Source organism: Strongylocentrotus purpuratus, unplaced genomic scaffold (genome assembly GCF_000002235.5).
Source record: "Strongylocentrotus purpuratus isolate Spur 01 unplaced genomic scaffold, Spur_5.0 spur5_scaffold_3, whole genome shotgun sequence".
Classification (NCBI taxonomy): Eukaryota; Metazoa; Echinodermata; class Echinoidea; order Camarodonta; family Strongylocentrotidae; genus Strongylocentrotus; species Strongylocentrotus purpuratus.
The window spans coordinates 27,868,394-27,894,217 of record NW_022145609.1 but is presented as its reverse complement, the minus strand read 5'-3'; the positions used below and the strand labels follow the sequence as shown (position 1 = coordinate 27,894,217).

The following is a 25,824-nucleotide window of genomic DNA, read 5'->3' as shown; positions in this document are numbered from 1 at the left end:
GCACTCAGGTACGGCGCGTGCCGGTGAAAGAGAGAGAGAGAGACACAGAGAGAGAGACAGGGTGTTTAGTTGTTTACGAGATTAGAGCTGGCCGATCTGGCTAGAAACAGTGGAAAGGATAACGAACAGTTTATGTCGTTAAATTTGGGTTTGTTGTGATTTTTAAACTTGTTTTCTCCTCAGCATCCCGTGTAAAATTAGAGGGGCACTGGAATTGATATAAATGTTTAAATGTAATATATCTCGATGTCGTGAGGGGGTCAATCGAATACTGACGAGGAATGCGAGTGCTACGATAGTATGAAGTTAGAGTGGTGAAAAAATCTCAAATAAATTGTGTACGAGAATGACTGCAACTTTGTATGCGTTTTGCAAAGATGTTTAATTTTGGAAACTAAAAGATTACAATCAATCAATCATGGTGCCACTTCCAGTACGGTGTACATTTCTTTCACTTAACTAATTAATTTATTTTATTTTATGGGGGTTGTCTCATGGACTCCAAATAATAAATGGAGCCACATTTTATAAACTTCCCCCAATCCGTGCCTGTTGGTCTTATTGGTCCCCCATGATCCTCTTTTTCGTATGTTAGTTGAGAGCTGAGTTAATGAGATAAGATAGCCAGCCACCTGTCGCTGCGTGGTCTAATCCCTTCTGGCCCAGTAGTGTTGATGAACTTGGCGGTCTTTAATAGCCAAGTTATAAAAGTATGTTGTCTTTTAATCGAGAGGGATTTAGCTGCGAGACTCGTTTATTTACTGTAGAAGAAAGAAGGAAGAAAATATGCAAAGCACATCGTTTTCGTTATGTAACCCCCCACTCGTCATACCATTGCACTCCTCCCTAGAACTGGCTTGTAGCATTTTACTTCAGATTTCGATTTTTCTTCTGAAGAGTAAGACGTCCCTCATCAATTCATCATGCCTCCAAAAAAGAGTTTCGTGTGGAATCATTTCGAAAAAATAAATGACAAATCTACGAAATGCAAAATATGCAACGCTATATTGGCGTACCATCAATCAACGGGGAGTATGATTCATCATCTGACCCACAAGCATCCCGCAGCAGCAAATCCACAAAGGACGACAGGCCAGCAGCCAAACCAGGAGACTCTGACTACTTTCATGAGAAAGGAAAACTGCAGCCCAGCACGATCATCCAAGATAACGACTCTGATTGCGTCGATGATTGGAGATGTCAACCTGCCTATAAGTGTGGTGGAGGAGCCAAGTTTTAGAGAGCTTCTTCGTTACATCGAACCGGGACACACGGCCCCCAGTCGGAAGTCGATGACCTCACAACTCCGCCTTTTGTACGACACTAAAAAGGCAAATATCAAGGCGGGTTTGGCCAATGCAACTTCGGTTGCCGTGACAACAGACTGTTGGACATCGCGCACTCAAGAAGGGTACATGACACTCACTGCTCATACGGTCGATGAGCAATGGAAATTCCACGCGGTGGTACTTGAAACATCACCCGTAGTCGCCATCGACGAGGAAGGCAACACTGTCCCTGGTCGTCACACAAAGGTCATACTTGCTGACCAGCTGAGGCGAGTAGTTGATGACTGGGGGCTACTGGGGAAAGTTTCAGCCGTCATTCACGACAACGCGGCGAACGTGAAAGACATTGGGAGGGATGCATTCGGGGCCATCGATGTCGGATGTGCAGCCCATACGTTGCAATTGGCGGTAAATCGAGGATTACAAAGTAGTCGACACATCTCAACTATGATTGGAGCTGCCAATCGTCTAGTCGGTCATTTCAAGCATAGCGTTCTAGCTACAAAGGCTCTGGAAACGAGGCAAGACATGATGGGCCAAAAAAAGAAAAGACTCATCTCTTCTGTGGTTACTCGCTGGAACTCCGTACTCGACATGCTAGAGCGATTGATCGAGGTTCGTTGGCCCGTGTGTAGCGTCTTAAGCGACCGGAACGTAACAAAACTAGCAGACGCAACCACCCTTGAAATGAAGGACAACCAGTGGGCCCTAGCTGAGATGCTCATTCCCTGCCTGAAGCCACTGAAGGTTAGTTGGGAACTTGACTTTCATCTTATACTGAATAATTGTCTTTTAAATCTCTTTGATTGTTTGCTTTTTTTTAAAAAAATATGTGATTTACATTCAAATTGTTAAGTAAATTAAATCACCTCAGTTACTTACAGTTTTAAAAAAACCTGAGATAAATTAATTAAAGTACAGTACACATATTTTATTTTTAGAAAAAAGTTGAGTTGCAATTTGAATACAGAAACATATTTATTTTATACAATTATACATATTACATAATCGCCATAACTCATAACGCAATCAGCCTAAAATAACACATATTTGTCTTTGTCATTTTGTACTGCAGGTTGCAACTGCCGTCCTTTCTGCGGAGGAAAACGTCAGTTCTTCAATAATTCATCCTATAATTTCTGGATTGATGCAACATCACCTCGATGTCAAGGACGACGACGAAGAAGCAATTCGGAGCTTCAAGAATACAACCAGGCTGCAGCTGGAGACAAGGTTCAGACAGCCCGACTTTCAAGTTGGAGCGGCAGCCATGGGCGCAGCAGTAGATCCACGGTACAAAGATCTGGCCTTTCTACCTCAGGCGGACAGAGAAGTGGTAAAAGCGGAAGTTCGAAGATGCTTGGGAGCTCTCCAGCAGGTCCGTGACGACGCTCATAAAGAGAATGGGGCCGCCGATGACAATGACGATGACGATGACGAGCATGCCGCCGAATTAGGAGTCAAGTTCCTGATGGGCGCAGCTCCCGCTCCAGCTCCGAGGGAAAAATCTGCAAACGAAGAGTACGACGAGTTTCTGGCTCAGCCGCCTGCCAATGTAACTGTCAATCCCCTCATGTGGTGGCAAGGGAGTGACAAGAGATTGCCACTACTCCAGCAACTCGCCCGCAAGTACCTTGGAATCCCTGCCACGTCTGTGCCATCAGAGAGGGTGTTTTCTACAGCGGGGAACATAGTAACAGCGAAACGCAACTGCTTGTTGCCTGAGAACGTGGACATGCTCATTTTTTTGAGCAAAAATAAGTAGAGACTAGAGAGCGAGAGACAATTAAGACATTAATTGGCCAAGATTTCAAGTTTGTAACTGTAAAATACTGTCAATGTATTAATTTAATGTAACATATTTCAGTTTCAGTAGTTATTCTGTACCAAATCGATATAATTAATTTTACATCTTTAATAAGTTTATTCCAGCATTCAGAGACTCAGAGTAGACAACGTATTTCTTCGCGAGATCTCTTTCACTCTCTCTCTCTCTCTCTCTGTTTATCTAATCTACTCCCTCGTTCTCATTCTCTCTCATTCTTCTCTCCTGAGTCCCCCTTCCTCCCATTCACCTAGATGTCCCTCTCCCTGACTCCCTCTCTCTCTCTCTGCGTGACTTTTTCTCTAAGTTTATATCCTCTTATTAATTTGTATTTTGTAATGTTGTCTAGGCATGCTATTTTATTTATTATTTTATTGCTATAACTAATTAACTAGAGTTAATTAAGACTGTAATATTATTATAAAGACTAGTTTAAAGACCAATACATGGCATGTATTATTTACTCATTCAAACTCAAAGATAGTTAAATTAGTTAATTGAAGTTAGTTCATTCATAGTTCGATTTGTATTTGACTTGCCGACATTAAATTTGGTTGTCAAATCAATTACGTAGGGGGTTGGGTTTGCAAACTTTGCGGCTGCTCTTTGTCGAAGTTAGTTCTCAGTCAAAGACCGCGCGCTGCCAAGTGCCAACTCTCCAGTGCAGTCCAGAGGACAAGTTTCGCCATGTGCACCTAGCTCTATTTAACTACTTATGAATATTCATATTGCGATCCGCAATGCGTCACATAAGCACGCATGCCCAGATCAACATGTATCGTTGGTGTACTGTATAAGCCATGAGGCTATGCATGCTGCGTTTTGTAGGGTGGCCTAGTTTTTTTGTTTACGGATTTACGGAGATCGTGTGTCTGTGTGGTTAAGGCAATATATTGTGTACATTCCATTTGGTACGAAATAAATGTAAATACGTTTTAATAGATTTTAGATGTACAGTAAGTTCAGTAACTGTAAGTCAGTAAAGTAAAGTCAGTAAGAGTTAATAAAATTGCTATCAGCAGTGACTTGAACTTCTTGAATGTAATTACTTGAAAGTTGAATGCGATCGTTTAGCTAAGGGGAAGGGGGCGGAGTCGGAGGGAAGAAGGAGTGTAGGAATGAATAGTAAAAGGAACGGAGGGTAACCAAAGGCGACAGATCAGATCAGAGCGAGTGAGAGAGAGAAAGACGGAAGCATAATTAATTATTATCAAGATATGAAAAGTGGAGAGAGGTGGAAGGAAAGAGGGAAAGAGAATAAGAGATGAATGGAAACTGGAAAGAGAAAACGATAGAGAAAGAACGAGAGAGCGAGAGAGGGTGAGGTAAAAGGCTGAGGTCATGATAAATATATCAGCAAGTTCAGCAAAGAAATGCGCATATTATTGACTTATTAAGGCTTATTATTTGGCTTCTCTAATTTCCTAGAATCCTATTGAATCTTATTCTCCAGCCTTATCCATTATCGTTTCTCTCTCTTTTCCTTCTCATTCACGGTTTAATACACCACTACTTGTAGTAAAGCTTCCATTGCGTTATCTTAAGCTTATTGCTTCTATTTATGTCGGTCGCATTGACAACACTACTACTCGTGGGTCTTCCTTAGGCTAGCGCTTATGGAGGGGACGCCGCTCGGCAAGCCCGACGGACCAGGCTCGCAGCGCTGCCTCCTCCCTCTCCCTGATCAATGTGATCATCGTCAAATCCACCATACTACCAAATTACATGGGAGGGAATCGATAGATTTTAATTTATTTCCCTTTGAAAATGTTGCATCCCCAACTCCCCAAGATATGGTATGTTGCTTAAAAATTGGTTTGTGTTGTTAGAGTGATTGAAAGGGTGTGTTTTTTTTACTGTTTTCATTAAAAAAAAAATATTTAAAAAAAATGGCGGCCAAAAAAAAAAAACATGGCGCCCGAATACCCGAATATTCGCCTGTGAGTCTAGAAGTGTACTCGGGTACCTCATTACACGGTTGTGCACAGCCTTATTATTTATATTGTATATCTTTCATTTTGAGTACCAATGTTCGCCTAAATATATTCTTAGGTTCTTCATTTAATTGATTTGGAGCTCACACCAGCTGTTTCTTTGCCCAAGTTTGATTCTTTTTTTTTTATTGTTTATTTATTTTTTACTGTGTGACAATATTGGCCCAAAATCAACAGCATCTATCTCGTGAAACAAAACAGATCGAATGAAATCTCCTTGATTTGATCAATATACACTATGAGATTTATCAACTAGATTTATAATGAAAACAAAAGAAAACAATAGGGCCTATCCCCATCCGCATCTCTGATCGCATTGTAAGATTCATCAGTATGCACAAGTAGCTAATCAATATTGTGTGGAAGTCAGGTAATGTATGCCATTTGCTGCTTAACAGTAACAGATGTATATATATATTTATATATATATATAGATATATATATATATATTTATTTGACGAATTGATGTGCCTAGCCACTCCCAGTTGTAGCAACAGCATTTAACCGTCAGTTCCTAAAAATGTAATCGTTACGCACCGCGCCCTCGATCCAGGAAGGATTTTCAAGCTGCTTCGAACAAGGTAAGTTGCATATGGGTTTAGGTTAGGTTTAAGGACACCGTCGGACCCAGGAAGAATCTTAGGACTTGAACAAGTGGTAGGAACAGAAGAAAGTGAAACTGTCTGGGTAACGTTTAATTGTCAGGGCAAAGTTCCTAAAATCTTGCTAACTAATGTGACAGAGCAGTACTCTACAAATGAAGAATTTCATTCCATAAGGAGCTACATGTAAATCCATTTTTGTAGCTTCAGAGAAAAAAAAAAATTGTTTAACAGATTTTGTACAGGCGTCTATGGAAAAGTGATATCAGAAGGTGCATTTTTTCATAATTGCTCCCAAAATTTAGGTTAACAATTTGTTGAAAGACGAGTAATTAAGTGAACAGTGTTCTGATATCAAAACTCAATTTTCATCAAAAGTGGATTTAGCTCCTTTTGGAATTAAGGTCTTTAAATAAAGCCAACGTAAATGTTTGACATACATCGTAGCTCATGCCCTCCACGAGGCATCCACACTCTCTCTCGGCAACACAGGTCTCCATATTGAAGACTAGACCAGGGGAGCATGCGTAGCCTTCCACGCAGGTCATCAGGTCGCACTTCTCCGCGGTGTTTGGGTTGCCGCAGGTCGGGGTGCACGGGGAGAGGCAAGACTCGTACATGGTGCCTGGCGGTGGAGTAGGGGCTGTGCAGGGGTAAGTTTAGAGGAAAAGGAGACCATTAAAAGCACTGGGTAAAGAGTGTTGGTATATGTCATCCAGCCGTATAGAATATCTGTGCTCTTTATTATTATGACTATGTTTTGACATGTTCCACAAAATCACTGTTGATAAAAGTGCATCATTTAGAGGCTGAATCCTGACAATCCTCCCATAAACAAATTTTTTTTAATTTCCTAAATTACAGGGGTCTCCATAATGATATTTCACAAGATTTATGCTATTAAAAGCTAAATTTGTATAGACATACATTGGAGGTCCCCAAGCCAGGTTCTTCACCTGCAGGAACATACCTACTTTTCTCCAAGCATTCAGGGAAAACGAATCATCAATCATTCATTTAGTCGTAGAATTCCTACGATGGCTCAGTAGTAGCTACAGCAAAGGTCATGGCACCTGGAGATCCCAAGTTCAAAGCCATGCCAATGTACTAGTGCCCTTTTTGCAAGGCATTTATCCATATTACCTAGCCCCTCGGAGAGGACAGTCGGTCCACCGGTACTTTACCCGACAAGCAGTCGGTAGAGCAGTGGTCTCGTAATCCGGTGACCCGGGCTCAAAACCCAGGAGATGCGCTAGTGCCCTTTGGTAAGGTATTAATCCTCATTACCAGGTCCCTCGGGGAGGATCTAAAGCCGTCGGCCGTCTGGTTGCTTACTAACAAGCATTTATGCTTTCTTAGCAGTCAGGTAAAATAACCCCCACTAAATCGTATAAGATCGTAAATCCTTTCTTAGCAGTCAGGTCAACAACAAATCCAAACGAGAATTTCCTAACAAAAACTTACCACATCTGGTGATGACATCTCTCCAGCGTCCGACGGACAGGCCCATCACCTCGCACTCGCTGGCCAGGTTGACAAGCATCTCACAGAAGAGGTCGCTGTCGCTATCAGTGGCACATATGCCCGAGGTACAATCACTCATGTAACTGTTGCCTGGCATAGCAGCAAGACAGGTGGCGAAAGGAGCTACATGTACACAACGATGAAAAAAAGGAGGGGGAATAAAGTCTTTAAGATTGAAACTAAAGGTTTTTTATGAATCCTCGTCAAATGATTGGCTGAGAGTTGGTATATGTACTGTTTTGTGAAGTTTAACCTTTACATTTTTATTGCTACTAACAATGATGCATTTCTCTAAGACAAGAATGTGTTTTTAAAAACTTACAGGCATACATCAACATGACTGAATAGGATGGATTCACAATTTACAGCGCCCCCACTGGCAAACTGCTACAGGCCAATTTTCAGCTCGCGGGTCGACATCTTTTAACCAGGGAAGCGCAGCAAAACACACCAAAGTAGCCCAAAATGTTGTGGGTAGAGTCAATAAAACTGATTTTTTTTTAGAATCAGCACCAAACTTTACCCCGAATAAGCTATTCAAACTTTCCTTACCAAAAATTCTGATTAAACCCCCTTATCTCCTAGGGTATATAACAATGCCACAGCTGATTTATTTGTTGACCTTTTCCCATAATGCATCACGTGAAGTCGACTGAACACTGATGTTGCTAGATGGCGCTGTGGATTGTGAATCTACCGTATTCAATCCCATGGTTGTGGTGTATAATACACAGTAAACTGTTTTGATCTTTTACTAAACCATTTCGCAACAATCAATCCAAATTGTGTGGTTTGGCTAGATAATGTTTGATTCAGAGCCCTAACAAATGTCCGGTCTTTGCTACTACTATCATTATCATCGTGAAAATTACAAAATCTCTTACTGTTCATTTCGGAGCAAATTGTTTCCGCAGATAGCTTGGCAACATTGTTGACACAAGAAGGTACCTCGTTGCAGAACGGGCATGTTGCTGTGCACTGCTGTCCGGTCGACGCCCAGCTAAAGGCAAACGGAAGAGCACTAGCCACCTGCCCACATATAAAATTCAAAAATAAAAAGGTTGAGTTCTGGTAATGGTGTAAAATTACTGGACATTTCTTACCCTATGTCGGTTTGGAAGAATATCAAGGAAAAATATCATAAAAGAAATTTCCCCTGAAATGTACTGTTTTTCAATGCTCTCATATTTGAAATATCAAGAGAAATAGCTGAAATGTTTGGAACAAACTTTCATGTCACAAGTTTGTGTAGTCCGATATAACTATTTCTGTGTGCAGTGCATTCTTTAAAATTGGATTCGACGGACTTCGTGGAGCTATGTGGAAGAGGAGAAGCGGTCCAGAGAGAAGGCTCAAGACCATTTCATGAAAATAGAATGGCCAACAATGTATTTCTATAGACAAAAAAGGAGTGTAGGAAAAATGGCTAGGTTACAATGGAAACACTCTGTCCCATGGATACCATGTTAAATGGAATCCCCTTAATTGCATCAAGTAGTCAACACCTTTGCATGTTTAGAACCCACTGCACTATTCAAATAAATATAGGGGAACCCCACAATATAGTGGCTGACCAGCACATCGCTAGCTGATATACAAGGGGGGTGTTTCACAAAGATCCTAAGTTGAACTTAACTCTAAGTTGGACTTAAAAATCATGGAGAGCCATTTGTAGCGTTAAAATAAAATATATTCTAGAGCAAAAATTCAAGTATTTTAGACTTTTCATAAATTCAACATCAAGAACATGAAATCTCCTTGATAATAGAAAATATGAATGATTTGAATCAACATTTTTTGCCTTTTAAAGTAACTTTTACAAAATACTGATGCTAACGGCTTTCCATAACTGTTAAGTCCAACTTAGAGATAAGTTAAACTTAGGATCTTTGTAAAACACCCCCCTGGAGGAGAAAGCCAAGAGTTGCAGTTATTCGGGTTGTGTCAAATAATGCATTAAATAATAATAATAATCCACTGACCACAGATCCAGCTTGCATTCTGAAGTCGTCAGTTTGGTCATCGTTGAAGTTTCCGCAGAGCCCACACATCTTGTCCTGTAGGTGGCTCGGAACCTCAATCTTGACGGTGCGCCGGCCATCCCACCATACTCGCAGGCCAAATTCCGTCTTCAATACCTGAATGAATCACATTGCAATACTTTTCATGTTAACTATGTGGTATCATTTTGAGGGATAGAACAACCCCCTTCACTATTCCCAGGTATCCCTCTATTTTTACAGTGCGCCAATGACCAACTACTAGTACTCTCAGGGCAATGTCCGTCTTTACCACCTGGATGGCATAAATTACAATAAGGCAGTTCCATTATCACATTCACAACCCCAGAGGAAACCTTGATACTAACTCAATCATCCAATCCCCATCATGGCCAAAGTCTGTCTTCAACACCTGAATAAATTAAATCACAAAAATAATTGCTTTAACTACATTTTTTGCTTCCCCCTCCATACCCCTCCTCCCTCATTGAAAAAAATCTTCTTTTTAAAGATAATTTTCTTCATATTTCAGTGTTGGATCCTGGGTTAAAATTAGTAATTTACTTCGCTTAGGAAAATGAACCCATAGCAATGGTCAAAGGAGTAACGTTTTGTCGTTCAAACTCTATAAAGGCTCATTCAGATGCGAGGCGGTATTAAAACCACCTACAACAAGAAACACCATTACAGGTTATGTACATAAATCAATAAATGGACTGTGCGCAACAAAGGTCCTTCACTGAGCTCTGTGTTATAAGATACCGATATGTGAAGCAAATTACATTTTACATCATCTTAAATTTTAAAAACTACCACATTTTTGCTGCTTTATATCTGAATGAGGCTTAATTGATTAGACCGTCTTCTTACTGGGAAGTTGTTGCCCGCAAGGATGACTTGTACATTATTTCTGATGTAAGGAAAGGCGATGCGTTGTCCGTCCAGGTAGAACTCTTTCTCTCCTTTCAGCTCGTAGGTCTGTGAAAATCAAAGAGATAACACATTTTATGTAAATCAATTATATTATATACTATTATTGTTATTTGAATATTTTGTATTTGATTTTAAATAAATACAGAAACATCTGCTATAATAAAAAATAAAAATAAAAAAAAATAATAAATATAACCAACCTTTCCATCCAGTACTACTCTGATCTCCCTCCTGTTTGGTATGTAGGAGGCAGGGTCCGACGGGATGTTGTTAACGAAGACCTGGAAGCTGTCCTGTCCATTCTGATCGCACGTCTGGGATGCCACGTACTCGCATTGGCCGGGGAAGTAGTAATTCTTCTCATCGTAGGTCGTGATGGACGACGTTGGGTAGAGGACACAGGTTCCGATTTCTGAACCAGGATGAAAAGAAAAGTTTCTTGGTGAAATAGACTACTGGGCCCATATTCAATTCCATACTTAAGTACAAAATTTAAGCTTTTTACTCAGTATTTGGCTTAGATAAAATACCTTGTCAATTTTGGTATTTAGTTCAAACATGCTCTGCTCCCTGGGGAGCATTCTGGTCAGGTGCTATTTCACAAGCGCCAACATGCCAATCCAATTCGATTAACCTTTGCATCCTACCGGGTACCCATTTAAAACCTTGGTGGAGAGAGGCAAATGTAGATTAATGCCTTGCTAAAGGACATTAGTGCCGTGGCAGGATTCAAACCGCGAAAATCAAATGATCCACAGTTCGGTGACATATCCACTAGACCACGACACTTCTCTGATATCCCAATATATCGTGAAAACTGATTCCTAACATTGATTTGCAACTAGCTAGAAACGGTTTCTAGTCCTGACCTTCATCGCACATCTTTCCGCTGAAGCGTTCCTGGCAGGCGCACATGTATCCGCTGGTTCGGGTGTCATGGCTACAGACTCCTCCATTCTGGCAGGGACTACTGTCACAGGGGTTGTCGGCTGCAGAGAGAATTCACAGAAAATTAGTTATTATTATTTGTATGAAGGGTTTTACTCTCTTGCCACAGAGCATTAAGACTGGAATGGAATAATAACCCTCAACATCTTGATTGATAATCAAGGGATGAATTTCTTTCAACCACAAACTTATTATCCAACAATTATAAAGTGAAATATCATCTTGGAGAAGACAAAGGATGCATCCTATATTCATATGTCAAAAAGATTGCTTTTTTAATTCTACACTTTCTCAATTGACCTTTGAACCTTGACCTCAATGCTTGCTAATTATAAGATTTTTTTTTTTTCAAACTCAAAATTATCCAACGATTACAAGTGGACTTCAGGAAGAATGAAGGCTGTGACCTTCTTGATTCATATGTCCAATTCAACTCTTTAATAATTGACCTATGAACCTTGACCCCATTTACTTACCAAGGCAACCGAGAACCTCAAAGCGCATAGAAATGCGAGAACTCCAGTTCTTTGGGAGGATGCGGATAACTTCAGCCTTGACAGGCTTCCAGAAATAATTTGTTACGATGGTCTCCTTGTCTGTGTTCCCCATGAAGGTCTATGAAAAACAACAGAAGCAAGAAAGGGGCATATTAGTTAAAGCTCATCTGTACTAGTTTATAGGAGGGAATAGACCACCCTGCAAGGTCACTGGACAGGTGGTTATCTCATCAACTCAGCTCTCAATTGTCATAAGAAAAGGAGGATCATGGGGGACCAATGGTCACCGATTATGCATTGTTTTCTATATAGAGGGAGCAAGTAGCTACAAATAGTACAGTGTGGCTTTAAAGGGCTGTGATCACATTTTTCTTTCCTTTCCCCTCCCCGACATACGCATTGATGCATTAACCTATTTAATACCTGGCACTTAACGCTATTTCTTCGTACTCATATAAGTACAGGAAAGCTTTTTTTAATGAAAGTTTTGAAAAGTTGGTGACATACAAATAAAATACTGATGAAAAAAGTCCACTAAATTTGAAGCGTGGAATATGAGGCCTTTGGAGAATTTGCATAAGCAAAAAAGCCTATTCTTAATACTCTTAATTATCAAAATTTCATTGGTTTGGGAATAAAAAACATTTTCTTAATAGTATATTTCTCCAGTACATATTTGAGATCTCCTGTTTTCCTGCCTAAAAATTATCATTGTTATCGTTGTTTACCTGCATCATATCTTTATCATCTCTGAAGTACTGTGGCATATCACTACCAAGTGCATACTGAACAGCATAGCTGGTCACCCACTCCTGGCTGGAACCGCTGCCACCGCCTTGGGTCTGCAAGCCGACCACGTTGGTGGCCGCGTTGAGTCGGACCTGGATCCACTGACCGCTCTCGGACGTTGCAGCTGTCCATCCTTCGCCGCCCATGAACAGCATCCCGACCAGAGAGTAGAGGCGGCCTTCCGACGCTGGGCTTCCCTCGATGGCGGAGGAAGAGGTGATGGATGCGTCGGGGATGGCCCTACTCATCATGCCGAGAGGAGAGTTGCAGTCAACTGTGTGGCAGATGTAAATAATAATAATAATAATAATGATGATGATGATGATGATGATGATGATGATGAAGATGATGAAAATAATAATAAGGATGATAATATTAATAAGGATAATATTTACAATATAATAATAATAAAAATAATAATAATAATAATGATAAAAAAAATAAAAATGATATTGATACTAATAATAATTATGATAATTATGATGAAGATGATAATATTAATAACAAAAATAACAACTATTACATTGATAAAAAGAATATTAACAATGATTATAATACTACTAATACTACCACTACTACCAATAAGAAATAATGATAGTAATAAAAATAAAGATAATAACAATAATTACATTAATATAAATAATAGTAGTGATAATGATTATGATAATAATAATAACATTTTCTTTTTGTATAATGCATGCCACACTATTAAAGAGATACATGTAGTGTCCTTTTGTGCTCCTAAAGATCTGTGGAAATCATAACCAGGCATTAAATCAAGGAATATTCTGACCAGATATACAATTATTTAGACGTAAATCTAGGAGGAAAACTTACTTGATGGGCCTTGTGGTTCTCCGTCTGTAAGACAATGAGAAGTCATTAAAAAACATTAAAATACAGGTATAAGCTTTTTGTCTTGCACTTAACAAAGCAATATGTAAGAATGAACGAAGAGACAAAATCAAAGAAACAAAACATAAGTATAACATAGTGAAAACAATTTCTATGGGTAAAGGGTAATTCCTTTCATACATACATGTATTTCATCAGCCTGCTTCATTTAAATCTTATGGTCAAATTAGGGTTTAAAATTGCACTTGATATAAAGTGAGTCTAATTTCAAAACTATCTGCCACTGTAATAGGCCATTTTCGTAACCTTCATGTACTCATATTTATACCTATGTCTTTGTGAATTATCTCACCTGTTTATTATCTCAATAGTCAGAACTCAAATTGCATGCATTAGTTGTTGCTAGGCAGGACAAACAAAATGGTTTGCCCTACCTAGCAACACATGATATATGCAATTTGCATTCTGACTGTTGGAATACAATTGTTCGTAACAGGTATGAAACAATTCGTACCGAGGCACTAAGTATAAATTTGGTGTAATTACAAAAATGGCGTATAAATGTAGTAGCAGACTACATTATTACTGAATACATGTGCATGTCTACCTTCTGACAACCTAGCCTGTAGATTGAAATAGAAAAATATATTTTATCTTGCATTTGATAAAAATTAAATTTGAAACTGTTTTATTCAAATCCAGCATTGCAACAAAAAGGCAATACAGGATGTTTACAAAAACCACAGCATAGTTATTATGTATTTTGCAACGACACTAAATAAAATAATTAAGAGTAGATATAACTGAAGCAAAATCAGACTTCTACCAAATCACAATGTGACATTAACATATCAGTTAAAGGAGGATTAATATTTTGTAATCATTATTCTGTAAATGATAGCACTACTTTTTTGTGTGTAATAGCCAGCTACAACGAACAAGAGAATGAAATAAAATGCTTCATCTCAATCATCAGCTCATTTATCCCTTTTACCATATCTGTATAATAATCATCACGGTGGTACAGTCAAACCTGTCTATTAAACCGCCCAAGGGAAACACAAAAAATGGTCTTTGAAGACAGGTTTCTGTAGTACATGTTTCAATGAGAAACCAATTTCAAAGGAAACAAAAAAATGTGGTCTTTGTAGACGGGTGGTCACTAAATCAGGTTTAACTGTAGTTTGTACCAATTAAGCACCTGTCATCAAACTCACCACATTCGCAATCAAGCGTAGCCATGATGGAGTACTCCCTCTTCTCCTGTAGCTCCCTCTCCGTGATGAATGTAGTGGTACCTGGAAGAGACGACGCGATCGCCGGCACGTGGTTGTAGTCCACCACCAACGTCGCGGTGCTTGTAGGCCCGCCCTTGGTATAGGAGACCAAACCCGTCTGGAAGCTGACGGCCAGGAAATCACCCTTTCGGTATGGGATCGAGATGGCGAGGGTCTCGTTGAGCGTGGTAGGCGTAACAGTCTGACTGCCGACGAGGATCAGCATGTTCCTCCCCATGGAGCGGTAGAAGCGCACGTAGAACGGTTCCAGCACGCGCACCAGGTAATTGATGGAACCCTTATCGCCATGGCACTGCATGGGGTCGCCGTAGAAGATCACCGTCTTGTCGTCGCTGTCGTAGTTTGGACGGGCAAATACGTCAAACCCGTAGATATTGTCGCACATCTCAGGAACCTCTGCTACAGGGATTACACATACCATTCATGTTAAGCAAAAAGTAGACTCAAAACCAGCTTGTATGAATGTATTCAAGAAAAAAGAGTATATTTACTTCAAAATGTAACTAGGTAGGTACTTGCACATGTAGTAGCATTACACAAAAGTATGGATATTTTTTTTAACTACCAGATTGTAAACAATACATGTGTAAATGTTTATTTGCTGTAAATTTGTTATTTGAATGGAATAAGCTAGATTATTTGATGAGAACGGTTTCCTCTGTCAATTCATTTAAGAGATTGTTTAAACAAAGTTGTAATATGTGAATGGCTCAGCTGAACATACACTACATGCATGTTCTGTAGTATTAACATGATTTATTCACATAATTGCGACTTAATCAAAAAAAATTCTTTTGACATTACTGTTGAACTAGGTTAATGATATATGTTTATTTTGCAAACAAGTATTATTTTTGCAACGTCTATTATTGCTGTGTCATATCTTTCTGAATGTACCATGGAATTTTATTCTAACTGTTCTGTATAAACTTTATGCTTTTTAATGTAAATATGTTCATGTTTATTCAGGGCCCCATGGAAGACCACTACTGTATGGGCTACCCTCACAAAAGATTAGAAATAAATAAATAAAATAAATAAATAAATATACTGGTATATTTGTTTTAAATATGCACAAAAACAAAGGAATACAACCTTGCCATGATTATCTCCCTAGACAATTTACTTACCGGTTGGCGGTATCGGTTGACCTGCTACTGGTGGCGATGGTACCGGTTGGCCTGCTACTGGTGGCGATGGTACCGGTTGACCTCCTACTGGTGGCGATGGTACCGGTTGACCTGCTACTGGTGGCGATGGTACCGGTTGGCCTGCTACTGGTGGCGATGGTACCGGTTGGCCTGCTACTGGTGGTGATGGTACCGGTTGGCCTGCTACTGGTGGCGATGGTACCGGTTGGCCTGCTACTGGTGGCGATGGTGCTGGTTGGGCTGCTGTGTTAAATACATTATAGAGGCAAACCATAAAAGACCACTACTGGTATTCCAAGAATAGCAACAAGTATCAAATCCTACTGACAAACTCCATTTACACAAGGGTAATTAAAGGTTCAAAAGTAATAATAATCAGGAGCAGAGAGCAATTAAGAAGTACGTGCATGTATTCCTCAGACCCTTATTTGTAAGTAGTTGCATATCGATCTGAACTGATGCCAACTCAAGATTGGTAATAAGACAGGCAACTATAAGTTTCTGATTGATTTAATGACTTATGATAATCCATACAGAATGCAGCTACATGTATATAGTTTCAGAATGGGGCTCTGTATACATGCTGCAAAAGAAATCTAAAAGGAAAAGAACAAGAAAATGTAATTTTTTGCCCCAGGGAAATTTCATGGGGCCCTGAATACCAGGTGAAAAGCTTGTCCTTAAGAAGATCTTCAACTAAAATTTGACGTATTTGCAACCTACTTTAAGACATGGCTCAAATAAAATAATATATAAATATATCCAAAATGATAAAATCAATGTTATAAAGATCAATGAAATACTCAAAGTATGTGTAAAATGTACTTACGCTGGTTAAGTTGGAACAATTTGCTAAGGCTAGGCAGATCTGTTTTGATTGTAGAAAAAGGAGAAATTTAATTATCCACATGATAGTCATGATTCTAAAATTTAAGAATTTAAAACAAACAGTTGTGGTGATATTTTAAGTACACACAAAATATTACATGCAAATGGCACATTGTAAATTTATATAATGATGAATGAGGTGTATATCTTTATAGTAGACGAATTTGGAGAGTGAACTTAGCTTTCATATTTCAAAAACCTTTAAATGTAAAAAATGTTTTTAATGAAAACTCAGTATTGGGTGTTTAAAGACCTATAATATTGAAGCTCTTTGTGGTCATGCAATTATGAACGCTGTTGGAGAATGCATTCTGGAGAGTGTTTCACAAAGACTAAGATCGACTTTAAGTTCGAATTAAGTTAGCTATGGCAGGTCGTTCTTGCCACTAGTTCCTCTAACCATTCCTGGCATTGGTTTCTTATAGGGACGTACAAATCGTGGTTTCAAATCTACAAATTTAACCTTTTTTGATAGTTCATTATTGAAAGAAAAAATATTATCTAAATATCATAATCGAGAGACCAATGGTACTGCAACCAGTGGCATGAAAAGCCTGACATAGTTAAGTCCAACTTAAAGTCGGTTTTAGTCTTTGTGAAACACCCCCTGGTGTATGTAAAACTGCTTGAGAGGGGAGGTTGGAAAATTTACCTTTGCTTTCAAAATTACAAAATGTACTACAAAAAAATATTTATATATATTTGGTTAAATTTCCAATCTATCGTCTTTTTTATATATTTTATTTATCTAATTTGAAAATGTATAAGTTTCTATTTTCAAGAAGAGACACAAGGTTTTCTTTGTCCATAAATACTAGATTCAATATTAACACGTGCTGGGCAGTTATACTGCTGACAGCACTAGAAGGGGTAATACTCCAAACTCACTAAGTGGGGCTGGGGCTGGGACTGGGGCTGGAGCTGGTTGTCCTGGGGCTGTGGCCGGGGCTGGGGCCAGATTAAATTGTCCTGGGGCTGGAGCTGGTTGTCCTGGGACTGTGGCCGGGGCTGGAGCTGGTTGTCCCGAGGCAGGGGCTGGGGCTGGGGCTGGGGCTGTGGCTGGGGCTGGGGCTGGGGCCAGATTAAATTGTCCTGGGGCTGGAGCTGGTTGTCCTGAGGCAGGGGCTGGGACTGGGGCTGGAGCTGGGGCTGGTACTCCTAGAGTAGAGCATATATTCTCATCAGATCACAGCAAAAGTGGTAAATATATTTAATAGCAGACACGCACAGGTAAATGTATGCCTCTTTAAAAGTCAATCAGTGAACCATAACACAAGGTAGAGTCCCTGCCAGCAAGCAGTAGATGGCAGGTTCAAGTCCTGCTGGTTCCAAGATTTTTTCTGACTTGTTTTTCAATACAGATCGATCAATCGATCTTATTTACTGGGTGTATAAGCCACAAATATGTTTAAATAACACAAGATACACATGTATGAGAAAGCATCCACTTAATACAATATACATTGTTAATGAATGATTCATACCCTACAGAGCATATGATTACTATGACAAGGAACTATGCCTCCTTTCAGTAAATATGATGGAGTAAAAAACAGCAAAATGGTAAAACTATTTGTAACTACATGTACATGCACCACTTCAATACAACCATTGCTGGCATTAACTATACATGTTTACTTACACATATCCTACATCAAAATACAACACATAAGCTTAGATACGCCTACGCATTCTAAATGTACATTCTACAATCATACCATATACAACAGTCGGCATTACACGACTGTAAGAATACACCTGTATATACTTATTTAATCAACTCTCTACTTTCTCTGTTTTTCACCTTTTTACTACACAATTCATGTGGTAACTGTATCTGTACATTTCATATGTATATACATTATATTATGGTGTTTGTTGGTTTACTTTGTTAAATCAAATAATGTTTACAATTGTTTTTTTTAATAGTCGTGGGGGGGGGGGATGTCTATATTTTACAAGCTTCTCAGTAGACCCCTCCACATTTTCTTGTAGCTTATTTGTTCTTGATCTGAATCTGTCCACCATGCTTTCTATCTTTTTCTCAAATCAATGTAGATTTTTGTCATAAATATGAACAATTTTTTAAATATGCATGAATAAATAAATGAATACATAAATGGTAAGTAAATGAATAAATAAATGACAAATAGTTAGAAATAAATACTGTATATAAATAAATGAAAATAGATAAGGAAATTAATCTATAAATAAATCAATCAATAACAATTTATTAAAAACATTTATATGTGCAGTACATGTGTCCAAGTGCTTACCCTGGTTGAGTGCGAACAATGAGCCAAGGTTGGGTATTCCTGTTACAATGGAAAAAAGGAACAAAATATTAGCAAAACTAATTAGGAATGTAGATGAAAATTGCAAGGGAATTTCGAAAGCCTAATGTGCAAATTCCTCTCCACTGTAAATGCATGATGTCCAAACAGCCCCCCCCCCCCAAGATTGCTTCAAGAAGAGTTGTTGGTGAAGAAGGATGCTGAATACACCCTCAAACTGAAATTCGGATTCCTATTGGACTTTTCCACAAAAATTCATCGAAATGCAAGATGGAACATCAAAATATCTTGCAAATGTATCTATTGAAAAGATTAGAATAATGAGAGGATGAATTTAACAACTTTCGTTCCTGTTTCCTTTTCGTCACTACTACCGTTGGTCAACATATCGTCCTTGTTTTCACGAAGTGACGGTAGTGAGGAAAATCGTAACGCAAAGTGAATGCAATTTTTTTTCACTACCGTCACTTCGTGAAAACAGCGACGATATTAACCCCTTCCATGCCATGCTGCACAACTTGATTGATCAGCAATGCGTTTTAGACCATACAATGTTTTTCTCTATCAAATAGGTACATGTATTTTCTCTGTAAAATTTATTGCTGGGGACTTTGCTTAATGTGTGTTGCAGGGATTTGCATGGTGAAAATCTCGAAAAATAAAGCTACAGTCTATTGGGGAAAATTAATATGGTAAAAACCGGTCACTCAAAGATTTTTACTTTTTTGAGGCACTTCATGATCATTTTGAAGCGCAATTTTCTTAGGGCTTCAATGTTATATCATATCACAGACACTGATAACACGCAGGGCCATGTATCTCAGATTTAACAGTTTTAAACGATGCCTTTAAAAGAACTCAAGATGGCACACATATTCACAAGGACATACACTTCTGCTTCTTTCCTCACTAATCTACTCGGTACTTCTACTTCGATCATCACTGATCTATTGGAGTATAGAGGGTCTAAGGGGTGGTTTGAGCTTGTGGTTAAGCAACTGGAAAGTTATAAATTTAGTAAACAAAAGAGTGTTCCACATGCAAAAAACATTCTAGCCTTACCCCCTTGTGAAGTGCTAACTGGAGAAGGTACTGGGGCGGGTACCACAGGAGAAGGTGCTGGGGCTACTACTGGCTGTCCTCGTACTGGTGCCTGGACGATTTCTGTAAATCCTACTTCAGCTATGTCATAGGTCACAAAAAAATAAAATATGAAGTAATTAAATTGAATTGAATTCCCATCCACAAAACATGAAATAAATGTGTACAAAATGATACAATCAAGCAAAGTGGAGGGTAACAAAAGTATAAATACTTACCTACTGTAGGTTATCCCCTGATAATAACAACAACAATAATTATTATAATGATTAGATTTATGAAGCACCTTTTCCACATGATACACAGTCCCTCTAGAATGCACAAATCAAGAAAACTATCGAGGTACATGTGTATGTTTTCAGAAGTTTTTGAAGAAGTCAGGTGAAGTTATATTTATTAGAAATGCAGGGAGTTTATTCAACACGCATGGGGCAACAGATTGAAAGTATCAGCTCATTTAGTGGTATGATATAGACTTTTTACTTTTTACTTTTTTCAGTACAACTGCTCTGGCAACTCTCCTGGAAATATAAACAATGCCAAAGGACATGAGAGAAAAATGGTTGCATAACTTTTAATTAATTAAAGGTAAAGACCAGTATTGGCAACGCCCCAATTTCAAAAAATGAAATGGAAGCTCTCATTACCAATCATGTGAAAGAATATGTTTTGACTAATACATGATGATAGAAAATTTGCCGGGAAACCGCCTACTAATTCATATATTTGGTAAATTTATTTCTCTCATGGTCTGGTGAGAGAGATAGGGTAGTCCCATATACATCTTTCTGTGTATAGTGCTTGTAACTTTACGAAGAATGGGTCAAATTTCTTATCATTTTGATGATTCCAGAACCTTGCAGATGCTAGATGCTAGATGATCAACCTTTTCTGATCGATTCCACAACGTTTCTTTCACAATGCAATCGCATGACCATTACTGGTCTTTACCTTTAAAGTTTCCATTGCTGTCCTTCCTTTTGGAAAGTTCTCAAACATTGAACAAAATGTCTCAGCCAGGAATCACACCTGGGCCCCTGGATTAGAAAGAGTGCCGTGCCTTAACCACTAACCCATCTCTGAGGCCTGGTGTTTTTTTTTTTAAATACATGAATATATATGTAAAGCCTCAAGAAAATACAAAAAAGAACAGCACTAACAATGATAACGTTATGTAAATGAACATATAAATGTGATAATTGCAGCTGTTATTAAATGATGTGAATATATAGACATGATATATAATGAAAATCCTAATCATCTTCATTTTTCTTTAAAGTGGGAAGGTTCTTTTACATTTTGAGAACCCCCCCCCCCAAAAAAAAAGAAGAAAAAAAGAAAGAAAAAAGAATAGAATCATACACTACCTGCTGGTGACTGGGAAACTGTAAAAAAACAAACGAGAAATGAGGATAGAAAACACAGTGAGTTGAAATGATTTTTAGGAGCCTCATCATAATGTGATTTTTTATTCAGATTTTCATACAAATTTATTCATGTCATATTATACAAATGATGCATGCAAAAATGAGTTCATTATACGATCTACTAATCTACAGAATACATGAGCCAACAGGTTCCTTGAGGCAATGGGTTAAACTTTGAATTTAAATCTTCAAATTCAAACAACAGTTGTACGACACTTGCTCCTGCGACAACCGCTCCACATCAAATTCATACACTAACCGATTCTTAACTTCAACACTGGACCCAACACCTTACCTAACCACAACTCTATCCTAAAACCCGATTTCAACTTTACCCTAATCATGTACCCCTGACAAAGTAAAGCCTAATAGTTTATAATTTATAATGCGCCTCATACATGTACTTTGTTTCTAGGCGCAGCACTTATTATTACCCCGGTCATCGGATTCAGGCTTACCCGCAACACAATGTATGCACATTTTCCACTCCCTGGGGAGCAATCAAACCCAATCAAACCCAAAATCAAATCATCTAAACCATTAGACTTACAGCATTGTGCCATTGGCACACATCGCCCTGCCTTGAGAATGAACCCGGCCTCGCACACGCACCGTTCGACGCAGGGTAGATTGCAGTTCTCCTGTGCGGTTGGGTTCTGGCAGGTGGCTGGGCATGCAGAGGCGCATTCCTCGTACACCATGTTGGAATCACATTCCATGACTATTGTGAAGATGGAGAGATAATATCAGGAATTAAATTGGAGCCATAACTATTATTATCATCATCATTCCTACTATTATTTCTATCATCATCATCATCATCATCATCATCACTATTTGTTTTATCATCTGTCACATATACAAATTACTACTCTATGTTATACAAAAACAAAAGATTATTATTATTACTATCATCATCATCATTACTATTAATAATATTTGTTTTTATTATCTATCTTTATAAGATGATGATGTGGATCCTAACCAAATGATCGGTTGAGAGCATACAGGTGACCTAGCTGGCATTTATTTTGCCTAACACATAATTTGAATAATGACCGGCCATTATATGAAGGTAATGACCGGTCATTAGTAAAAACATCATTTTATAGAACAAATAAAACATAATCTTATAAAAAATAATACACATCATTTTGGTGTTTGGGTATTAGTAAAATTACCCACTCGGTACCTTCAAAACAGTCCAAACACCGTTAGACTGTTCCTAAGGTACCTGGTGTGGGTAATTCTTACTAATGCACTCACTGCTGTGTATCATTTGTATACTATTAACTATATGAAAGCATAAAAAGATTACCATTACAATTATTTGTTTTTTTATCTGTCACCATCAACATTACTACTCGGCATTATACGAAAGCATGAGAAGATTATCATTACTACAACATTTACTGGTATACTCAAGGACCCCATCAGTGTCAAATTGAGACCTTTGGCTCAGGAGGCGCAAAGCATCTCAGCTTAATACAATGATTCATGTATTTTAAGTGAGGAAACCACTTCTCGAAGAAAGTGGTTTGGGGTGCAGGAGGAGGTTATCACCCAAAATGAATTCTTTGGAGGGGAAAACTAAAACTTTTTCATAGAATACGTCTACATCTTGTTTGTTTCTAATATTGACTTCCTTTGATTTCCTAACCTGCTACATTTTTTTCTTTTCTTTTCTTAAAGTGACTCGGCAACATTACCTCAGATTCTGAAACAAAATCCTGGATTTAGCTCAAGCTACAATCATAATTATAAACCTTTAGGTCAGTCAGGAATTCCATGACTTTTACAAGCTGATCGCCTGTTTGATTATCAAGATATGTATGATTGGAAATCAAAATTTCATTTTTTGTTTTCCTAATGGTTTTTATAACACTACAGTCTATTGGGGAAAATGAGTGTGGTAAAACCGGTCACTCTAAGATTTTTACTTTTATGAAGCATTTCATGATCATTTTGAAGCGCAATTTTTTAGGACTTCAATATTACACCATATCACAAACACCAATAGCACGTAGGGTCACGATCTCAGATTTAACATTGTTAAACGATGCCTTTAAAGAAATCTGCCATAAGAGTCAAATTGCAAGAGTACCCACCACATCCGACAGTCTGTCTCCAAGGCATCAGATTGATGTTCCTGTTCTCACACCTGGTCACGTAGGCTTCTAGAGAGTCGCAGTGCCCTCTGGAGCGGCACACGTCATAGCTGCACTCATCCAGGAACGCAACCAGGGGTTCAGACGCCAAGCAGTTATCAACTATGCGAGAGAGAGAGAGAGAGAGAGAGAGAGAAATAATGGATGATTTTGTTCATGGTCTATCGAGCGGACTTTGCTCAAGAAAATAAATTAGTACTCATAAAACAAATGTATAAAATGCAATTCTGGACATTAAACATGGGTGAAACAGCCCCCACTGGCAAATAATGATAACAAGGTCAACTTTTAACGCGCCTCATACTATGTTTCTAGGAGCTATGGTGCTGTTGTCCTAGCAACCATTAGGTAAAGCATAGTAGTAGTCATGAAGTCATGCAGCGCTTAGAGACTTCGGTGGTAAGCGCTTTATAAGCAACGTTTTTATTGTTATTTATTATTAGTTCTGCCCAATAGACAGTACCAGTACAACAGTACCAAAACTACAAATTTACATGATACTGTACATAATATAAAATACTGACATAATATGAACTTCTAGATAGAAGCAAAGAAAAAAGAAAGAAAAGATAAACACAAACAAATCACCAGAGACAGATGGTGGGAAGTGATCCAAAGTTATGAGTTTTTGACTTACATAGATTACTGCTGAAGTACACACTGCATTGCTCTCGGGCTTGGTCCCGGGTCATGGAGACACATGCATCTTCTGTAAGTGGAGTTGTACAAGTTGTGTGTTGTTGTACAAACTCTTTGGCAAGAGCAGTGATCTGGAGATAAAGGATAATGGCAGAGGTTTCTTTCTTTATAAATATTTTTTCTTTTCTTCTTTATGGTAGCTTTTAATATGTGTATGTAGTGGCATGAAAAGTCACTGCGGAATGCAAAATGCATACTTGATGAAAATCATGATTTGATCACACAAAATACTTGGACTATCTTGATTAGACTTAATGTTACCTAAACTTATATGTACATTCAGATATGTGCCCAGGTCTACCTTGGGGCTACGTACCCCCATTTGAATACTTATATATCTCCTTTGCCTATGGATGGTTCCTACCAAGTTTGGTTAAAATCCGGCCATGCATTTTTGAGAAGTTGAAAATGTAAAAAATGCGATCGCAAAAGCTCAGGTGAGCACAAAATACTAAAATAAGGCAGAAGACGAATCTATTTCCTTCATGCGATACCTTAACCACAGAAGAGCAACAACTTATTTATGCAATTGGCATTCTGAAAATTGCAGTACAAAGGATATGAGCAGGTAATTGAAATACTTCATTACCACACATTTGGGTAGGGCAATGAAGCATCTGTAAATTTGAATACATTTACTTGATAAAGGATTTGGCATATATAGTACGTCACGTTATCAAGAATATGGCAATGCCCATGTCATGCAGAGAAACTGTTATTATGATAAGAATATCCTTCTTAATAACTCTCTCATATACTATGGCGGGAAATCTTGCAGGTCAATGGGCAATAAACCTCTCAGAATAAATATTTATTTCCTGGGGTTAACTTTCGCTTTGCCACAGAGGCACATATATATATATTTTTTTTGCCTAGTTTATGATGTGCGTCAAGTGAAACATTTTCCACGGAATTGCATACTGGTACTTCTATCGGACATGTAAATTGGGTCTACTGCCCGCAAAAGTATGTCTCTGTCGTTTTTACCTCGTCATTTTCAAGTTCAAAATCATTGTCCGCGTCTCCGTCGTTGTTCCCGCAGAGACCGGAGAGGGCGGCTGCGTCACCTGTCATTGTGATGAACAGCGTACCACCCTTCTTGTACTCTATGGTCATCCCAACATTCAGAGTGACCGCAAACTACACGGAAGCAAATACAAGCAACAAATTGATTAATAATGATAATGATACTAGTGATAACAATAATGATAGTGATGAGGATGATGATAATAATAATACGCCATTCTTATATAGAGCATATCACAACTATATTTATAAGTCCCTTTGCGCTCATAGATGATATACACAGAAAAACAGAAAACAGTAACAATATTAATAATAATAAACATAATAATGATGATGAAGACGTTGATGATGATGATGATGATGATGATGATAATGATAATTATAATAGTAACAATAAAATATCATAAAATATCAATGTAAATACCAACTATTAATAATCATGTTCTGCATGTCTCGTATTGACATGTCCTTACAAGTATACAGCATTTCTTAAAAAGATTATATTTTGATTGATTG

The 25,824-nt window shown here is 38.4% G+C and overlaps 2 protein-coding genes across 2 annotated transcripts in view; one reads left to right on the top strand and one right to left on the bottom strand.

Annotated features, from left to right (window-relative positions):
• Positions 1-25,824, bottom strand: part of LOC100892803 — an 84,542-nt gene that overhangs the window by 11,275 nt on the left and 47,443 nt on the right. The window contains exons 37-57 of the mRNA XM_030996154.1: positions 25,270-25,422; positions 24,221-24,353; positions 23,524-23,685; positions 21,966-22,136; positions 21,356-21,373; positions 19,950-20,069; positions 18,870-18,908; positions 17,482-17,751; positions 16,535-16,573; positions 15,685-15,948; positions 14,474-14,953; positions 13,239-13,262; positions 12,341-12,675; positions 11,592-11,730; positions 11,037-11,156; positions 10,368-10,579; positions 10,105-10,212; positions 9,217-9,372; positions 8,119-8,263; positions 7,175-7,357; positions 6,151-6,353 (exon numbers count right to left, since the gene is read on the bottom strand). Coding sequence (XP_030852014.1) covers positions 6,151-6,353; positions 7,175-7,357; positions 8,119-8,263; positions 9,217-9,372; positions 10,105-10,212; positions 10,368-10,579; positions 11,037-11,156; positions 11,592-11,730; positions 12,341-12,675; positions 13,239-13,262; positions 14,474-14,953; positions 15,685-15,948; positions 16,535-16,573; positions 17,482-17,751; positions 18,870-18,908; positions 19,950-20,069; positions 21,356-21,373; positions 21,966-22,136; positions 23,524-23,685; positions 24,221-24,353; positions 25,270-25,422 — 3,474 coding nt within the window. The remainder of the gene's footprint in view (positions 1-6,150; positions 6,354-7,174; positions 7,358-8,118; positions 8,264-9,216; positions 9,373-10,104; positions 10,213-10,367; positions 10,580-11,036; positions 11,157-11,591; positions 11,731-12,340; positions 12,676-13,238; positions 13,263-14,473; positions 14,954-15,684; positions 15,949-16,534; positions 16,574-17,481; positions 17,752-18,869; positions 18,909-19,949; positions 20,070-21,355; positions 21,374-21,965; positions 22,137-23,523; positions 23,686-24,220; positions 24,354-25,269; positions 25,423-25,824) is intronic.
• Positions 53-3,224, top strand: LOC105439507 (zinc finger BED domain-containing protein 1-like). Its single transcript, XM_011668592.2, has 2 exons — positions 53-2,036; positions 2,365-3,224. The coding sequence occupies exons 1-2, from the start codon at positions 924-926 to the stop codon at positions 3,052-3,054; spliced, it is 1,803 nt and encodes a 600-aa protein (XP_011666894.1). The 5' UTR covers positions 53-923; the 3' UTR covers positions 3,055-3,224.

Excerpts from the sequence above, each read along its gene's own strand:
- LOC105439507 (XM_011668592.2), top strand. The coding sequence starts at position 924 with ATGCCTCCAAAAAAGAGTTTCGTGTGGAATCATTTCGAAAAAATAAAT. Across the intron at positions 2,037-2,364 it reads CCTGCCTGAAGCCACTGAAG|GTTGCAACTGCCGTCCTTTC; the intron begins GTTAGTTGGGAA and ends TTTGTACTGCAG.